At 37.7% G+C, this 20,219-nt stretch overlaps 2 protein-coding genes across 4 annotated transcripts; one reads left to right on the forward strand and one right to left on the reverse strand.

Annotated features, from left to right (window-relative positions):
- Positions 1-17: 17 nt before the first annotated feature.
- Positions 18-6,731, forward strand: sfxn3 (sideroflexin 3). 2 transcript variants are annotated; one of them, XM_046868451.1, is made up of 11 exons: positions 18-151; positions 969-1,149; positions 1,266-1,436; positions 2,420-2,518; positions 3,113-3,188; positions 5,070-5,155; positions 5,234-5,361; positions 5,572-5,621; positions 6,273-6,322; positions 6,402-6,449; positions 6,543-6,731. In XM_046868451.1, the coding sequence occupies exons 2-11, from the start codon at positions 986-988 to the stop codon at positions 6,637-6,639; spliced, it is 969 nt and encodes a 322-aa protein (XP_046724407.1). In that variant the 5' UTR covers positions 18-151; positions 969-985; the 3' UTR covers positions 6,640-6,731. The 2 variants fall into 2 exon arrangements, with proteins under 2 accessions (XP_046724407.1, XP_046724399.1); XM_046868443.1 differs by having other exon boundaries at positions 72-205.
- Positions 6,732-9,002: 2,271 nt separating this feature from the next.
- Positions 9,003-17,077, reverse strand: selenou1a (selenoprotein U 1a). Of its 2 annotated transcripts, XM_046868424.1 has the most exons (7): positions 16,954-17,053; positions 15,511-15,874; positions 13,086-13,265; positions 12,162-12,253; positions 11,940-12,080; positions 9,895-10,059; positions 9,003-9,599 (listed from the first exon to the last, which is right to left on the reverse strand). In XM_046868424.1, the coding sequence occupies exons 1-7, from the start codon at positions 17,026-17,028 to the stop codon at positions 9,504-9,506; spliced, it is 1,113 nt and encodes a 370-aa protein (XP_046724380.1). In that variant the 5' UTR covers positions 17,029-17,053; the 3' UTR covers positions 9,003-9,503. The 2 variants fall into 2 exon arrangements, with proteins under 2 accessions (XP_046724380.1, XP_046724389.1); XM_046868433.1 differs by lacking the exon at positions 15,511-15,874 and having other exon boundaries at positions 16,954-17,077.
- Between the last annotated feature and the right edge of the window lie 3,142 nt (positions 17,078-20,219).

Genomic DNA, 20,219 nt, shown 5'->3' on the forward strand with positions numbered 1-20,219 from the left:
ATCCAATCAGCGATCACCTCTGCATCACCGCCACGGTATACACCCACACATACACACGTACACACACGCAAGCACGCGCGCTTTAACCCCGCGGACGTCAGGCGGTGCAGAAGAGGCGTTTGAGAGGTCATCAGCTCGCACACAACCAGAGGTGCCTCTTCTGTTTCACATTTTCATAAAAGATATGTTTCTGTCTACGGACGATGTAAGAAATTCTTCTTTTTACTGAAACGACGAATGTTGTTGAAAATGACACGAATGGTGCATAGCATAGCACATCATAGCTAGCTAAGGTGACTAGCTGTGCTCTATAGCCGCGTTGTTACTTGTTCGCTAGAGAGCTATTCAGCCACCCTCGTCTGAAAATGAAAGTATGAAAGTAAAAGAAACAGAAAGGTAAAAGTACTCAGTAGTGGCAGCACCCGTTTAGTTATTATATTTGTAACTGAATAGTAACACGCATTGGACAATAATAGGAGTTGGCCAACATATTTTTGATCATTGTAGTAGGCTAGTTCAGCTGTGTTTGCTAAAACATAGCTGTCAAATGTTCTGTGGTGTAAAACTAAACTGGTTCGCTGTTCCTTTGGCGTAATACCATATTTTAGTTTAAATGTCAGTGTAAACGAATAATTTTCATTGCTTTAATTTAAGGTTATCCCACATCCATCTATCAGGGTATAAAAATCCAAACATGGAAACACGGCTCCAAAGCAATTTTAAATGACATGCTCTCTGATTTTGTGTACTCTTCAGGAGGATTAAAACTTGATCATAATCTACAACTTGATCTGTTTTGTTTTCACAAGCAGAGAAAAAACACAGAGCAGTCTCTTTCCACAAAATGCAGGAAAATTGTTGTCATCTAATCACCCAGACTGAGGTTTTCTGAGTCAGGGTTTTTGCATGTGACCTGGTTTATAATCATTTTTTTTAAGGAAGCTGCATATTGTTTTTCTCATGGACAGAAAGTAAAAGAGAAAGGATGTCTGGGGATTTGCCGCTCAACATCAACATTAAGGAGCCACAATGGGACCAGAGTACATTTATGGGCAGAGCCAAGCATTTCTTCATGGTGACTGACCCAAGAAATGTGCTGCTCTCAAATCAGGTTCTGGAAGGTGCACGAGACATTGTGGAGGATTACAGGTCAGCAGTGGGTGAACTTCAAGAGCACGCTGAACGTGCCAGAATCGTTTTTTGTGTTTGGTGACTTGTGACTGGTTAAAGTGTTGATATTACTGACTGCATGTCTTCCTACACAGGAAGGGAATTGTGCAACCAGGCCTGACGGAGGATCAGCTATGGCGGGCCAAATACATCTATGACTCTGCCTTCCATCCTGATACGGGTGAGAAGATGCTGCTGATTGGTCGCATGTCTGCACAAGTGCCAATGAACATGACCATCACAGGCTGCATGCTCACATTTTATAGGTAATTATTTGTGTATATGTATCCAAACTGTCATCATTTGATCATGATGTATGATGAAATATAATTCTGGTGAAGCTTGAAAGCACAGTTCAGGAAGTGAGAGTATGGCAGAAAATGTAGTGAGCCATCAACAAATGCATCACCATGGAAGGTTTATCAGACTTTGTCTTGCATTAGACTTGCATTCTCTGTGTTCTAATTTCTCATGCAGGGCTAGACAAGGCTATGTATATAATTTCATGACACTTATTTTTATAATATTCACATGTACCACAATTTACAGGTTTGCTAACAAACTGGCAGCGAAAATTATAGTGTTGTATTTAACAAAACGGCACAGAAATCTGATTGCAATGCCAGTTCAAATGTAGAAAAATGAGAGTTGATTATTATACAAACTGTAGTTGATTGGTTGTTTAAATACTGTGAGACTTTACTTACATTCTGTCTCAGCCAATAAGATCCTGCTTTAAATAAAATAAATCCTGAATGGTGTGTTTTGATGTCCACAATCACACTGATATAGTGGGTATGGATAAAGTAGACATTTAATTTGCATCAAATTGAGATTTTCTGTCATACAGCTCCAGATTTTTCTTACTACTGGGATATTTTGCAGTTTAATAATAATTTATTGCCATAGACTTTATTCAATATAACTTTCATATTCACTTCTGAGCAAGTCAGTTCAGCTGTGTGAACATTTATTTTGTGGTTGTCACCAAATGCAAGTCAGCTGTGGTTTTTAGTTCTGTTTGGCTTGCACAAACATTTATACACAACTTTACTAAAAGATTAATTATTGATTTAAAATGTATTTAAGAAAATTAACAGCTTCTCCGGCTGAAAAATGCAATTGCAAAAGTAACTTTTTTGTCTGATCTCTTTTACATTTGACTTGTCTCAGGGTGATTTTCATGGTGGTGCTTGTCTATAAGGCATTGCTGAATGTCTTGCATTTTCATATTTTTCATTTTATTCAGGACAACTCCAGCAGTTGTGTTCTGGCAGTGGGTCAACCAGTCCTTCAATGCCATCGTCAACTACACTAACCGCAGTGGAGATGCACCGATCAGTGTAAAGTAAGGACATACTAATCTAATTTATCGCTTCATTATTAAAGCCTGTAGCAAAAAAAACACTGCTGCCCCCAGATATGTAACAGAGCACTCTGGGCAACTAGCACTTCAAATCAATAATGGGAAGAATATACTCATAATATAATTTCATAACAGTCTCCACTCTTCTGGGAAGGCTTTCCACTAGATTTTTGAGCATGTCTGTGGGCATTTGTGTTCAGTCAGTTCAAAGAATATTAGTGAGTCAAGTCAGTGATGTCATGTGAGGAGCCCAGGGCCTGCAGTTGGTGTTTCAGTTCAACAGGGTTGAGGTTAGAACTCTAAATAGGCCAGTTTTCTATACCAACCTCAAACAACATTTTAATAGAGCTCACTTTGTGCACAGGGACAGTGTCATGCTGGGACATGTTTGGGCACCTTGGTTTCAGTGAAGAGAATTTGCAACATACATGGACATTTGTGCTTAGAGTTTTGTGGAAACATGAAGAAATACACGAGTGTCTCTCTTTTCCGCGAATCGTCTGCTTTGTGTGATTGCTTAATTCTTGGTTATTTGCTTTCACAATTTATAAAATGTTTGGGTTTGGGATTTTGCAGTCAGCTTGGTGCAGCCTACGTCAGTGCCACAACTGGAGCTGTAGTCACTGCTCTTGGTCTCAAGTCCCTAACCAAGGTAAGCATTTGAAATCTCTACATATCCAATGCTCCCATTTCTTTTGTTTAGGTCACAGTACATACAACTTTTTTTGTCATACATTTCTCTTTGGTCAAAATGTGTGTGGAGCAAGTTTCTAAAATGTATTCTATAAAACGTACCTGCTTCAAAGTAATCCTTTTAAAAAATAAAAATAAAGTAAAAACTGTTACATTATACAGTGAGGAAAATAAGTATTTGAACACTCTGCTATTTTGCAAGTTCTCCCACTTAGAAATCATGGAGGGGTCTGAAATTGTCATCGTAGGTGCATGTCCCCTGTAAGAGACATAATCTAAAAAAAAAAATCCAGAAATCACAAATATGATTTTTAAACTATTTATTTGTATGATACAGCTGCAAATAAGTATTTGAACACCTGTCTATCAACTAGAATTCTGACCCTCAAAGACCTGTTAGTCTGCCTTTAAAATGTCCACCTCCACTACATTTATTATCCTAAATTAGATGCACCTGTTTGAGGTCATTAGCTGCATAAAGACACCTGTCCACCCCATACAATCAGTAATAATCCAACTACTAACATGGCCAAGACCAAAGAGCTGTCCAAAGACACTAGAGACAAAATTGTACACCTCCACAAGGCTGGAAAGGGCTACGGGGAAATTGCCAAGCAGCTGGGTGAAAAAAGGTCCACTGTTGGAGCAATCATTAGAAAATGGAAGAAGCTAAACATGACTGTCAATCTCCCTCGGACTGGGGCTCCATGCAAGATCTCACCTCGTGGGGTCTCAATGATCCTAAGGAAGGTGAGAAATCAGCCCAGAACTACACGGGAGGAGCTGGTCAATGACCTGAAAAGAGCTGGGACCACCGTTTTCAAGGTTACTGTTGGTAATACACCAAGACGTCATGGTTTGAAATCATGCATGGCACGGAAGGTTCCCCTGCTTAAACCAGCACATGTCCAGGCACGTCTTAAGTTTGCCAATGACCATTTGGATGATCCAGAGGAGTCATGGGAGAAAGTCATGTGGTCAGATGAGACCAAAATAGAACTTTTGGGTCATAATTCCACTAAAGGTGTTTGGAGGAAGAAGAATGATGAGTACCATCCAAGAACACCATCCCTACTGTGAAGCATGGGGGTGGTAGCATCATGCTTTGGGGTGTTTTTCTGCACACGGGACAGGGCGACTGCACTGTATTAAGGAGAGGATGACCGGGGCCATGTATTGCGAGATTTTGGGGAACAACCTCCTTCCCTCAGTTAGAGCATTGAAGATGGGTCGAGGCTGGGTCTTCCAACATGACAATGACCCGAAGCACACAGCCAGGATAACCAAGGAGTGGCTCTGTAAGAAGCATATCAAGGTTCTGGCATGGCCTAGCCAGTCTCCAGACCTAAACCCAATAGAGAATCTTTGGAGGGAGCTCAAACTCGTGTTTTTCAGCGACAGGCCAGAAACCTGACTGATCTAGAGAAGCTCTGTGTGGAGGAGTGGGCCAAAATCCCTCCTGCAGTGTGTGCAAACCTGGTGAAAAACTACAGGAAACGTTTGACCTCTGTAATTGCCAACAAATATTAACATTGACTTTCTCAGGTGTTCAAATACTTATTTGCAGCTGTATCATACAAATAAATAGTTTAAAAATTATATTTGTGATTTCTGGATTTTTTTTTCTTAGATTATGTCTCTCACAGTGGACATGCACCTACGATGACAATTTCAGACCCCTCCATGATTTCTAAGTGGGAGAACTTGCAAAATAGCAGGGTGTTCAAATACTTATTTTCCTCACTGTAACTCTTGTAATATACTATTAATTTGCGACTACTTAACTACTGTGAAAAGTTTCATATTTTAGATGTTGATAAATTACACTTTTTGTTGCCAGCACCTGCCAGCTATAATCGGACGGTTTGTTCCATTTGCTGCAGTGGCAGCAGCAAACTGCATCAACATTCCTTTCATGAGACAACGGTGTGTTTTAAGTTATTTAATCAGTAGTTAAGTGCAGCAGTGCATGTCGAGAGTATTCAACATATTTTCTTTGTGTAGGGAACTGAAGTACGGCATTCCTGTCACTGATGAGGAGGGTAATCGCCTGGGAGAGTCCGTCAGTGCTGCTCAGCAGGCCATTGTACAGGTGGTGGTGTCCCGAATCGGCATGGCAGTGCCAGCTATGGGTATGGCATCTTTACGAGAGAATAATTATAAACCCCTTGCGCTTGGTGTAATACTCATTCCAGCCAATCTATTTCTTTGTTTCATTTTAACTATTGGAGTTGGGTGAAAAAAATACCAAGAATGCATCATCTAAATTGTGACTCGAATAACGTTATTTCTTGTTTTACCAGAATTGTTCTGACGTGTATTTTTCTATATTCCCCATACAGCTATTCCTCCGGTTATCATGAATGCCTTGGAGAAAAAAGCGTTTATGAAGGTAAAGTCACAGTGCCCTTAGTGTTTTGCTGGCATGTCACCAGTGTTTGCTGTGCTGCCGTATCTGATAAAGGTTGTTTAATTATTGATGCTTAATTCGTAGGAAGTTTGCACGGTAGCATGTTGGAGCAATTCCTACACTCTACCACTAGGTGGTGTTGGAAACTTTACAACAGGGGTCACCAACATGGTGCCCGCATGTAGCCTGCAAGGACCACATGAGTAGATCGTGGGCCTTTCCTAAAAAATAGCTGTTTCCTACTTTGGTAAATCATTGTTGATGATTATTATGAAAAATCATTAACATGATCTGTGTCTTCACATAGATGAATGTCATTTAATTATTAATAAAAACATGTAAATTGAGCAAATTTGTTATTTCAGATCAAACTGAAAACTGTGTATCAAACTGGTAGCACTTCACATTAATCGGTACCCAAGAAGTAGCTCTCAGTTTCAAAAAGGTTGGTGACCCCTGCTTTACAACAAAAAGCGACCAACAAGAGACGTAAACAAACATTAAATAGGATGAAGATAGGATTCCGAATGTGGTTATCCAAGCCGGCTAACATTGTGGAATCTTGATGCAAAATACACTTAACACTGTGTGCTCCATGAAACATGTAAATCTTATCCCTTTTTCGCTCTCCAGCGCTTCCCAGTGCTCAATGCGCCAGTACAGGTTGGCCTTGTGGGATTATGGTGAGTTGCAGTAGAAATGGTTTCTGTAAAAGGCCTGTTTCATAGCTGATTTATTAATTTAGTCTCTTGATTCTGGTAGCCTGGTGTTTGCTACTCCGTTGTGCTGCGCCTTGTTCCCACAGAAGAGGTGAGTTTTTTTGCCTTTTTTTTTAAATTTCTCTATAAGGTTGTTGGTTATTATATTGAGTGTGTGTGTGTGTGTGTGTGTGTGTGTGTACAGCTCTATGAGGGTGAGCAGTCTGGAGCCTGAGCTGCAGGAGAGTATACGACAGAGCAGTCCAAACACAACTTTGGTTTATTTTAACAAGGGCTTGTAGGGAACCTTTTCTTCCATTCCAAACTGCTGCCTGTATCTTGCTAAATGGAGTTCTGTGGACACAACTTGACGAGTAAAATTTTATTTTCTGTTTTTGGGGTTGGTTTTCTGTTAAAAAAAATAATGGTGTTGTAAAACCTGCACTTTCCCTTAAAATAATATGCAATCCTGACCAAGAAGTACCTAAAGCAAGATTTTATTATTGCTGCATTTATGATCAGACCCATTACATGCTAATATTAATGTGTGGCATCCCAAAAACTTGTAAGTTGTATTTATCATTATTTATGTTTTCGCAAAGATATTCAGTGTGCATGTTAGTGTGTTTAGACCTACTATATTTATTCTCAAGTTTCCAGACCAAACAGCTCTCCAGGTTTCTGTATCAAATGACAAGAAACAGTCTTGAAAAATCAATTTTGAGTCACTGGATTATTTTTTATCCAGTTTAAAAGAATGAACCTGACATGCTCCTGTGTGTACAATTGAAGTGCTCTTAACCCTTATAATCGTTTTAGCACTGACCTTATAGACTCCGGTAAAAGGAAAAATTGAGACGTATACGCACTTCTCTCTGAACACATCTCGATCTGAACTTTTTGGTGATAGTTTTTCAGTTGTATTATGTTGATGTGCGTACGTAAGCCGTGTTTGGTTTTAACTCGTACCAGTTGTGTGGTGCAAAAATGTTACATTGTGGAATTGAGTTGTGGATGTGGTAGTGTTAAAACTGCTAAAAGATTGTTGTGTCAGTATAATGCATTAGATGACTAGTTAGTTTTTTTGTTCATGGGCTGTTGTGAAGACAAATTTCCATTTATCAGAGAAACATGTATGCTAGGGCTTGAAATAGAATTATTGAAGGTTTTTTTATATAATTTATGCAGTCACAGAAGCACAGCATATTGTTTTAAGTCAAAATTAGAGGCAGTGTCATGGGGAATAAAATGGTTGGTTTCCAGTAGACAAGTGGACTGCTGGCGTATCAACATGCATCAATCACCCTACTTTCGGTGACCTACTGCACAATCATTTAAAAATATTGTTGACTTTACCATCAAAATATATACATTTATATATAGATACATGTACTGAAATGTGTGTGTGATTCTACAGTTATAAAAATAAGCCATGATGAATGCAACATAAAATATTTTTGTCTTTGGCTGTTGTAATACGGATGTACCAAAAATATTATTATAACAATGTTGTTATGGAGCATATATGATCAAACATATAGTTCATGAAGTATTTTAGGTATAAGGTGATGTTTTGTGAATGATTGTTTACTTCCGTCTTTCCACTTGAACTGTGTTCATATGAACGTGATTTTGATTTAGTAGGTAAAACATGTGCCCTTTAATGTCCACAGAGCAGCAGTAGACATCTCTGCTACTGTACAGTACTACACTACCTATTCATGTTCACTGCTCGTGCTGATGCACCAAACGCTAGCTTTTATTGACTAGTCAGTTGTTTTGGATATTTTGCAATATCCATATATTTGTAATGTTTAATAAATTAAAATAATGAATGTTTTTAGGTAGAAATCCCAAAGTAAAAATAACTAAGTGCTCAATAGCAATTTGGACCTGTATAACAAAGGTAAAATGTTAGCATGGGAAGTTCAGATCAGTTAATTATATTAAATGAAGATTATAAGGTTTTGGTTAGGGATGGCACAAAGTTCTATGACTCCAGCACTACTGATTCAACACTTACAAGTCTGTTAAGAAGTGAACACATTCTTAAACCCATTGCCTTCAGAATCATCCCTTGTGAATGTACTGTAAGCAAGCAAAATATTTAACTGACTAATAAAGTTATAGCACACATTTACAATATCCGTTTGAGTTTGTCCCAAATATAAGGTCCATAAACAACCAGCATCAACTACAATATATTTTCTTTAGCAGTCACCTAGTGTTATTAATAGATTTATATAATGTTGCCCTTATACAGTCAACTTATGATAATTCGTGGTTCGGAACTCGCAGCTCGAAAAATTCGTGGGTTCTCATTTGGAACCTAACTAGGAATCCGCAGCGGGACCAAATGTTCAGGAACGTTAGGAATAACATTTTATATGATGTTTTTACTAACAAATTTCTCATTGTATTTAAGTGACAATGTCTAGATAAATTCACTAAGGTACCATAGGGGCTGCGGGGGTGCATCCAAAATCCGAAAGTCTTAGAACGTAAACCCCGCAAGTCCCGGGGGACCACTGTATTCTCAATATGTACTTATAATCTGAGGTCCCAAAGCAGAGGTCTTTTCCAACTGAACTTACATAAGAGCTATGTAAGTTCAAGAATATTCTCAACACTGTCCAGTTTTCCAAATATCAAAGACAACACAAGGTTTTTTTTTTTTTTTTTTGTTGTTTTATTTTTTTTAAATAGCACACTCCACTTTCAGACCTGCTGGCTGTCTAAAAATGTGATGGCAGGAAAGTATGTTAAGCCTCAAGTCTGCTCATTCACTGAGGGGTTTAGAGTCAGACCATCATTAAAACACACAAACCTTGGCACAGTCACATAGTAGACGTCAAGCAGAATCTGACTGGGAACTCCCCCCCCCTTTTTCTTCCCAAACAACAAGAACTATGTACCAGAATGGTGCAAATACGGCACTGGTAAACACCATTACTAACGCACTTTGTACTTTTGTCTGTACAGTGACTCATTTGTGTCAATTCGGACGCATTCACATTAGTAGAATTAATTAGATTGTATAAATGTTTGATCAGTTAGTTCAAAAATGAAATTATTTAATATTTCAAGACAGTACTGTTTTGTTCTGTTTTAAAAACCTGCTTAACCTACAATTAATCCCTAAATGACTAAGCAAGCAAAAAGTAATCTACTTCTGAACTACTATTCTCTTAGCTGCCTCCATGACAGATTCAATATTCACTTTGTTTCCAAACTCCTTCTCCCGATGTTCCAGAAGAACTCCCTGTGAATTTCAGAAAAACTGAATATTAAACATCAACAAAAAAAGTCAAAAAGTAAATATTGTATTCAATGCTTTTCTCCTTTCTAGAGGAAATATTGGTGAGAGTAAAATACTTCAAGGATTTTATGTAGCTGTATTTGTGCACAGGAAATTTGTCATGTTGGAAGATGTTGAAGCTCCTTAAGCAAATTTGTAATGCTACATTTTACCAAATCATCTTATTGAATTGTGTGAGCAACAGTTTAAGGAAAGCGTACAGACGTAATGGTGTTTAAAAATGTCTGAATAATGTTACCTGCTTGCCAGATCCAATGACAAAGACACCGCCCAAAATGAAGCCCTCTCCATTCATGTTTCCCTCATAACCTGACCTCCAGGCCCTGATGAAATTCTGCCAAACCCCCAGACGAATGAAGCCAAGACCACCCAATTTCCTCCGCATGGGCCCATAGAACACTCGCTGTAACCATATTTAAACATTAGAGTATGTGTTGTTCTTTCAATAACCAATAAGTTATTATATGCACTTTGAAACACATGCACACCTGCTCATTCTTAGTTATCAACCAATTGTGTGGCAGCAGAACAATGTATGAAACATGCAGATACAGGGACTGTTCATGTCATGACATGGTTGTTGGGATCAAATTTAATATGTCTAAAACTGATTTTCACACACAATCTCCACAGTTTAAACAAAACTATACAAAATAATGTATATTAAAAATTATATATAAAGAAGTGAACCAAAGTGAAAGCAGAATCCTAGAAATGTTTGTACATTTTTTTTTAAAACAACAAGTAATATATAACATGTATACAAGGATTCAAACCTTTATTCAGTAGTAAGTTTAAGCACCTTTGGCAGCAATGACAACAAGCTTTGCACATTATTACTGGGTTATTTTCTGCCACTCTTCATAGCAAATCTTCTGAAGTTTGTCAGGTTGGATGGAGACTGTTGTTTGACAGCTATTTCCATATTTCTCCAGAGATGTTCAATAAGGTTAAAGTCAGGGCTCCAGCTGGGCCACTTTAGGACTTTCACAGATTTGTCCCTGAGCCACTCCAGTGTTGCCTTGGGTGTGTGTTTAGACCTGTTGTCATAATGGTATGTGGCCCTGTCTGAGGTCCTGAGTGCTGGGGAACATGTTTTTATTGAATATTTCTGTACATTGCTCCATTTATCTTTCCCTCAACTCTGACCAGTCTCCATGTCCCTGCTGCTGTAAAAAAAAAAAAAAAAAAACATCCCCAAAGCATGATGCTGCCACCACCTTCATTCACTGCTAAGATAATATTGGGCATGGGATAAGCGGTGCCTGATTTCCTCAAGACACGTTTAGAACTGAGGACATGTTTAGAATAGTTCGATTTTGGGTTCATCAGACAAGAGAATCTTGTTCCCAAGTCTGAGAGTTCTTCAGGTGTTTTTTTTTTCCAAACTCTAAGCAGGCCTTCTTTTGTTTTGCCTTGAGGAGAGGCTTCAGTCTAGCCACTCTGCCATAAATCCCAGATTGGTAGAGGGATGCAATTATCAATCTGGAACCGTTCCTTTGACCTCATAGCTTCTTCTTTGGCTCTGATATGCATTGTGAGGCCTTCTACAGAGAAGTGTGTGCCTTCATGACCAATCAATTAAATTTATCACAGGACTCTGCTCAAGGTGTAGAAACATTCCAGCATCAAGAAAATTGGGAGGCATTAAGCTAAATTTCAAGTGTTGTTGCAAATGCCTGAATGCTTATGTACATATATTTCAGTTTTTCCTTTTTTATCAATATATTTGCAAGCATTTCTAGAATTTTGTTTTTACTTTGTCATTATATTGTAGGTGTAGATTCATGAGGGAAAAAAAGAATTTAATTGGTTTTAGTATTAGGCCACAACATTAAAAAATTGAAATAGTAAAGAGTGTCTGTTTTGAGTAGAAAAACAACTCACCATGCAAAACTTTTCTTTGTTCTGTTTATATATTTTTAAAACCATCCTGTAAGTTCAGACCAAACAGGTCTGAACCCAACATTATCATCTAAACACTCTCACCAACAAGGTGCTTCAGCCTGCAGATGGCACAATGCTGTGTAAACTTTAGAGACTGTTGTGTGTGAAAATCCCAGTAGGGAAAAATAAATAAATAAATCAGTGATCACATTTCCCCATTCATAATTTTTATGTGAACATTAACTGAAGCTCTTGACTGGGATTTGTTGATTTTATGCATTGTGCTGCTGCACATTATTGGATTATTAGATAACTGCATAAATAAACAGAGGTGCAGGTGCTCTCATTACAGTTCGAATTAAATCGTAGAAAATAAAAAATAAAATATTTTCTAACCTTCTCATCCACAAAGATATCTCCATCAAAGTGTGGTTTAAAATCATGAACCTCTGTACCAATGCTCTCTTTGACCACAGCATACAAAGGAACCCCAAGCTTGTCCAGCTGGGGCTTCAGAGAGGATAGCTCAGCAGCTTCCTGCAAAGAGGCAAGCACACCAGGTATCTTAGCAATGAGTCTTTCTGCACTAAACTGGAGTACAGTGCTCATCAAGGTTACCTCTCTGCACAAAAATCACCCAGGCCGTCGTACAGACATGATCACTGCTCCAGATGTCTCCCACAGAGTTCTAGCTTTCAAAACCTTTTCATCTAAATGAATACAAAGTGTAAATAGTTGTGAAAATCATTAATATGGTCAAAAATTTCCAATTGTCTTGTCCATGCCATGGGTGGTGTTGCTATTTTACGATACTGTGCAGATTATACAATTATCAGTTATACAAAGATTATATTTATTGACAATATTGATCATGTTTTGGTATTCTTGTTGAGCAAATATTCAATCACAAACTAACATTTATTGTACAGACCCTTTAACACTGCTTTATCAAGGGTATTAAGATAAAATCATTTATTTTATTAATTAAAGGAAAAAAAATTCCTAATAAGTTTTTTAATAGTGAAAGGCATCAGACAGCTTCAACTTTCCTATTACAGCAGTTTCTTACTTCTGAACAAACATGGACCTTTGCTAACAAACTCTTTATAACAATATATTAAATAAAAATATCAATATTGTATTTATGCTCTAAAAACTACAGCTAGATGTATTTAAATGTGGTTTAGAACTTTCTGATGTATTCAGAGCATTAGATGTTCTTTCATCAAAATAGACTATTACCATTTTTTTGTCTGTTACTTTAATATAATTACTGACCAACCAATGAGAGATGAGAACATTGTCATGCACTACTAATATAGACCCTATGAAAACTAATGTAATGTTTTTGACTTTCACTCAGACCATGACGACTTTACAGCTCATAGAAAATACATGATTCTGTAAAAGTGTAAAATACAATTAACGTTATAGATCAAAACTATAATTGATAAGAAATTGCCAATAGTACACAAGATCACCCTTCATTTTTACCTACTCATGTTGTTTGATGTTTGGGTAAGTATATGAAATCCCACTCACCTCCTTCAGTGGTTTTTAGGTCAGCATCCTCCAGGTACTCTAGAGTGGCAAAGTCGGGCTTGGTGAGGAAAAAATCTGTGTTAGCTAGAAATAAACCAGCAATGGCAGCACCCACAGCTCCAAGGCTGAGTGACCACATGTCCACAGCTGTCTGCGCCTCCACGGTGAACGACAGTGCTGCTGTGAGAAGGCAGAGCAAATCTAGTTATATGTTTCTGCAAAGCCAGATGAGAGACATGATCTTAATTAACTTAAGGAATATGTTAATGACTTTAGACAATAGATGCAAGGTCACTTTGAGCTACTTTTTTCTGACAAACATGTACTAGGCCCATAGACAGCTAGCTAAAAAGTAGTGTTTGTTGTTTTCCTTTCGCTGCTCAGATGTCATGAGATCAGATCAATGGACTGTATATTTGACTTGGCACAGGTTTTATGCTGGATGCCCTTCCTGATGCAACCTTTCCATTTTATACATACTTGGAACAAGCACTGAGAATGCACAGGTTGTGCAACCCAAACGCCCCCTCACACCCCCATCACAAAAATCAATGAGACCCCAGGATTCACAGGCAGCTAGATGTAAGCTTTCTACTTAAAAAGTAACTCTGTATGGTCTTTCTGTTACATCATGTGCAGCAGTAAAGTACTTTGGTCTGATTTTTGTCTCTTATTTGGCAAAGGAAAGCGACTTAGACAAAAAAAAAAATCCTAATTCATGATTTTCATGCCTTACTATGACCACAAAATGTGACATCACCGTTATTTTATCCACACTGACTTCCAGTAAACTCCTGCACTGATTATAAACCAAATAAAATATTAAATGGTCTCACACTGCAGTAACCAATTAAACTTCTCTTTATTTATTTGTTTTATAAATTATTAAATTGCCAAGCTTGCATCAGTTGAAAAGTACAGGCTCTTTGTTAGTACCTTGAATATCGAAGTCTACAGTAGCTGGCAGCTCTTTCGCTTACATAAGGTAACAATCCTACAATCTTACAATTGTCCAAGACAAGTTTTTTTTTCAGGCTGAAAACATATTTATGAGTATTTTGTATTACACAAAAGGTACAGATCTGGAGGGTTAATGTGCATGGAGCGCTTTGACAATGTTTTGGGATACTTGAATGTTTCAATGCCATAACCCAGCCATTAGGGTTGCACAAGCCAGTGCACTCTTAGTGCTGGTCCCAAGCCCGGATAAATGGGGAGGGTTTGGTTAGGAAGGGCATCCAGCGTAAAACATGTGCCAAACCAAATATGCAGATCGCAAACCCAAATTCCATACCGGATCGGTCGAGGCCCGGGTTACCAACAACCAGGTATTGTTAGCCAACAGGGTACTGGTGGAAACTGGGCTACTGTTGGCCAAAGGAGGAGAAAGACATCTACAGAGACAGCAGGAAAAGAAGTGTAGGAGAGTGAGGTTTGGGTAGGCACTTTAAATGTTGGTACTATGACTGGTAAAGGGAGAGAGATAGCTGATATGATGGAGAGGAGAAAGGTATGGATATGTTGCATGTTCAGGAGACCAAGTGGTAAGGGAGTAAGGCCAGGAACATTGGAGAAGTGTTTATTATGTATAAGAGCTGAGAAGGTGGAGGAGTTTATGTATCTTGAGTCAGCAGTGGACAGTAAAGAGTGTGTTAGAGAAGTGAAGAAAAGAGTGCAGGCAGGGTGGAGTGGGTGGAGAAGAGGAATAGCAGGAGTGATTTGTGATAGTAGGGTATCTGCAAGAGTGAAAGGGAAAGTTTATAGGACTGTGGTGAGACCTGTGATGTATGGTTTGGAGACAGTGTCATTGAGTAAAAGACATGAGGTGGAGCAGGAGGTAGCAGAGCTGAAGATGTTGAGGTTTTCATTGGGCATGATGAGGATGGACAGGATTAGAAACAAGTTTATTAGAGGGACAGCGCATGTAGGACGTTTTGGGGACAAAGTGAGGGAGACTAGATTGAGATGGTTTGGACATATTCAGAGGAGGGACATGGGGCATGTTGGTAAAAGAATGCTGAGGATGGAGCCACCACGAAGAAGGAAAAGAGGAAGACCAAGGAGGAGGTTTATGGATGTGGTGAGGGAAGACATGCAGGTAGTTTGAAAGAGGCAGATGTACAGAACAGAGTAGCATGCACTCTTTGACTACTGAATATAATCATAAGAAAAAAGATAAATTATTTTTAATTACACTATACAGTGTCACCCAGAAGAAAATAACAAATTACTGAAATGGCCTAAATAATTACATGTACAAATTCATCAAAGCCAATAGGAATTCTTCATGCTCCTCAACCAGGCAAGTTTATCTTATATAAACAAATTAACTTTAGCTTTATTTTGAAAACTCATAATTTTCTTATTTAAACCACACCATTATTAAAACACATGAAAAGGACTGTAGAGCAGGCTATGTCAATACCTTTAGGATTACAGATGGTGGGCTGATTGCTCTGGTCCTTTATGCATATTTGGCGATTTGTTGAAAATAAACAAACAGTGTTGGTGTGAACTGATAGTGTCTGATACTGTGGGTGAATTTTATTTGCGAAAATTTGAAGTTTATTTTTTGCGATTGCGGGTCGTTGGCAGTGGTGCTGCAGAGCAGACGAAGTGCAGGCATGGACTCGATCCTTAACAACATTATCTGCACAAGAGATGCACGTTCTTCTTCTCAGAACCCAAGCTAACCCCACAGGCTGTACTTGTTTGAAAGCCATTGGGAGCATCCACAGTGATATTAGCAACCCACCCTTTAGAATAGAAAAACCTTCATGGAAACAAATCTGGGGAGGAAAAAAACAAGGAAAATACCGTCTAAACACAAAATGACATTCATTATTACAAATCCTGGCTTGCTAAAGTGCCCCACATTTTAAGTTTGCAACTGATCTGAACTTGAATTTGCTTGGATTTGAAGCATGTTTCCATATTACATATTCATTCTTCTGGCAGCCAGCTTTACATAATATGGGACTGAAACAGTCTATTTCTCACGCACTTCGGCCTATTTCAAATACAAACTGTTCACAAAATTGTTTTAATAAACGGCATAATACTCCAGACAGCTTAAAGATGTATTCCTATCTGGTGTGTGGCCTGAGTGTCGATTTATTTGAGTCATTAAAAAGTTTTAAAAAACACAATGTGCAGTTTATATAATGGATGAATGGGTATATAAAAACACATCCACTGTAATGTTACAGTTGGAGGTTCCTCAGTGTTCTCCACAGCTGCATTAATGCTTTCCCTACTGTGGTGTGATCAAGTGATGTTTATTAAAAAAAAACATGAATTAGGGCATACACGATTTAATGTATGAACATATTGCCTTATCATAAACGTATTATTTAATTTATGTTGTCTTATGTAGCTCCTTGGTCCTGGAGGAATTGTGTGTTCTGTACACTATAAAGGTTGGAATGACAATTCTTGACCGGATTTGACCTTCTTATTTGGGCCTGCACACAGGATGACTGTAACAGTCTATTGTAAATATCTTTTTAACCACGGTGCTATTGCAAAGGTTCACAACATAACAGCTCAGTTGTTCTTAATTGTTCACTTGTTATGGCGGACATCTGTTTATTGATTAACGCTGCTAAAATAGCATACACCGCGTTAATGACTTTCAAAGAAAAATATATATATAAATTCACGATTCAGCATTTTAGCTGCGTCATATCAAGAAATCATTTAATCGTCCAGATGAAATGCCAATGCAATTTTGCTAAATTAGCTTTCGTGCTAAACCTAGATAAAATCCAAAGCTATAACAAACTGCATTAAACGTAGTAAGCAAGAACGATAAGTTTTAAAAGCTTTACCTTGAGCGTTACTTTTTACACAAGAGAAACCCACTTACCTCTGTTTTTGGCGCTAACGCAATGTCTAATCTCACGTCAGGTGTACAACCGGGACCAGTAGATCCCAGAAACATCGAGCGGAGCAGCTGCCAGGCCAAACCAATCGCACCCACTGATTGAGAAAGAATATTAAAGACAGATTTATTATTTGGTTTATTACGTCTGATTAATTTGGCTTAATATTAATGAGAATGAGTTATTTCTCATTACATTTACAAGAATATTTTGTCTTCATGCTCTATGTTGAGTATGGTTTTACTAATAATAAACATACATTTTGTTTAAAGCATCCATATTTGCCCATGCCCATGTTGATTAAAATATTAAAAACTTGAAACGTTTTAATTTAAGGTACATTAAGAACTTAGAAAAATGTGCAATTAAGTTGTTAATTACGAGTTAACTGATGACAAGTATGCGATTAATGAGAGCCTCAGATTCTTGTTCTTGGGAACATGATCAGTAAAGAATGACCAGATGCTGAGCTGACAAGAAGATGCTAGAACTATGGACAATAATGTATTGTGATGTTTACCCTGGCAGTAAAGAGTGATCATATTAGTTTATAATTAGTTTATACTTCCTAACAGCTCATACCAGTCTGGACATTTACCCAAACCAAATTTTACATTTATCACTACATAAATTAGCAGGTGTACATGTATTTCTATTCAAGTAGACAGTAAATATATATAAGACCTCTGTCCCAAATTAGTTAGGAACGCCTTCACCTAATGTAAGTTTAATGCCTTCCGAAGACAGAGGTCACATTAGGATACTTAGAAAAAGTTTTTAACCAACATCTGTTCTTGCACCTTGAAATAACTGATTAAATCCCACATAGGCTAAAGTACAAGAAATCCATCATATATAAAACAACAAATAACAATATTTCTTAAGCATATGCATTTACTAAAAACTAGAAAATATTACATTTGTTTGTAGCATAATTCAGATATTGATATAAAATTAGAAACTGGGGACATCCTTAGATCTTTTAAAAAAGGAGGAGTTTATTATTATATAAACATTTGTACAAAGATCATCTGCTACACTTATAAAAAAAATATTACGTCAAAACTAATTCAGAATCTTTAATAGAGTATGAAAGAGGGCCCAGATTGGGGATGACTGTTATTTATAGAGGAGTAAGGAAAGAGAAGCAGGAGCTCCTGCTCACTACTGCAAGGAGAAATGTGCTGAGAGGGAGGCGCAGTGACATCCCACTCCACACTGCAGCTGCTACTGCATTCCACTGGGCTCCTTAAACAGAACAGGGAGCCCTCTCCTTTCACACAATTTCCATTATTTGCCTGACTTGGACTTTTATTCTCCTTCTGTCATATGGAGGTGGAAAATAGCCTAATGTTATATATATATTTTATGTTGGTTCATCACTAGAAGACATGTAATGTTATTAGTAAAAGATTATTAGTGCAATAATTGTACAATTTGCAAAATCTATTAGTATGATTTACATGTGACCTTATTTGCCTCAAGTGAGTTTTTGTGAACTACATAGGAGCAGATATGGAAACAGGGACATATTTGTTTTAATGTATCTCTCTCTCTCTCTCTCTCTCTTACTCTCACTCTTGCTCTCGCTCTCTCTCTCAGGCTTAGGATGCTCCAGCTGTTTGGTTTACATAATTTGTTGCTGCCTGAGTATACTTCATAAATATTTCTTTACCCAAGCCCTGTTTTAGGGCAGTGGCAGCTGAAGGACCTATCAGTAGTAAGGATATGGTTGCCACCTACTTATGATAAAACCATCAACTGGGCATTGGCTGGTTTAACACACTCCTCTGTAAGCTTGGCAGAAGAGTATATTGGCAGCATACACACTGGGGAAAGGAAGCCAAGACATTGTTACAGTATGTTTAGCCACAATATAAGTCTGGAGATAGCATTATTTAGCATAAAGAAATGGTTCTAGGTCTCTTTCTTTTGAACAAGTACACTTTCATAACCTCATTATAAACAATAATGGATAGAAATTTCACAGGTTGGACAAGATTACTAAGATTTGTAGTCAGTGAACATGTACACACTACCATACAGCCTTGAACTTTCAAAAGCGTGGGATAGCTGCCCATTTGTTTAGTTTTTGATTCTATTTAATCAAGCTTGTTGTACATTGAGATTGCTGTTGGACACCAACATGACCTCAGAGACCGTTAGTGGGTTTAGGTCAGTACTGAAGGTAGTCAAACTGTGTACACTGTGTACAAGGAAAAGCTTTGGTGTGTTCAGTGAACAATTTTCACAAATAAACCACAGTTAGCTGAGACTTTATACCATTCTTATCTAAGAAATGTTGCACTTTGTATCATCTTCCAGCCTCATCATGCTTGCTGAGCATAGTTAAGGTCATAGTTTAAAGTTTAGGTCAGTTCAAAACTCATTCAACATGTCCATAGGTGTGCAGCCAGAAGTAAAACCTTTTGATTCACATATTAATACATTCACATGTATTTTCACATGTGAAAAGTGTACTTTCATTTCTCTATGCTAATACCTAACTGGGTGAAATATTGGCAAGGTCGTAGCATTGACATGGTTATCTTTATACTAAGAATGATTATGTCTGCACTGGCAAGAATGATTCAGTACAGTTCTTGATCAGTCATTAACTTTTCTCTGTGCCTTGTTTTTCCACGCACATTTTATTGTTTAAAAATGCATATATATCTCAAGGTAAAGATAAATATTGTATAGTTTGAAAGTATTGGAATGGCAAGGTCAATTATTTCTTTTTGCTATATATTGAAGACATTTGTGTTTAAGATCAGAAGCTGAATATGTGGCAATAGATTGCTATTTCTGCTTTAATTTTCTGATATTTACAGCTAGATTTGTTAAACAATTTAAAAGTACCTGTTGTTTTAGGCCACGCATTTGTAAAGTGATAAAATATTGGAACACATAACTGCCACATGTTTTTTGTTGCATGAGTGTACCGTATTTGATCGATTGATTTTTTTGTGCGTTTTTTGTTTCAAAAGACAACAGGTGAGCCAATGCCACGGCTAATACTGGAAAGATCTCACTTATCTTTACGGATGACGCAATCTGTAATGGTAGCAGGACAACCTCCCTAAAACAAACATCAACTAAAAGAGGCTCTGGTAAAACCCTGGAAAAGCATCACACAAGAAGAAGATTTCAATGGGTCATCGGAATTATGCGATTGTTATTTACCTCAGATTTGTGTGGTGCCATGTTAATGTAGAAGCTGTGGTCGATCATCTCAAAATGTATCTTT

The sequence above is a fragment of the Silurus meridionalis genome, chromosome 2 (assembly GCF_014805685.1).
Source record: "Silurus meridionalis isolate SWU-2019-XX chromosome 2, ASM1480568v1, whole genome shotgun sequence".
Lineage (NCBI taxonomy): Eukaryota > Metazoa > Chordata > Actinopteri > Siluriformes > Siluridae > Silurus > Silurus meridionalis.

Bases quoted from the DNA above. Each gene is read 5' to 3' on its own strand.
- sfxn3 (XM_046868451.1), top strand. From the start codon at position 986: ATGTCTGGGGATTTGCCGCTCAACATCAACATTAAGGAGCCACAATGG. The intron at 1,150-1,265 runs GTCAGCAGTGGG...CTTCCTACACAG, and splicing joins GACATTGTGGAGGATTACAG to GAAGGGAATTGTGCAACCAG. The intron at 5,156-5,233 runs GTGTGTTTTAAG...TTCTTTGTGTAG, and splicing joins ATTCCTTTCATGAGACAACG to GGAACTGAAGTACGGCATTC.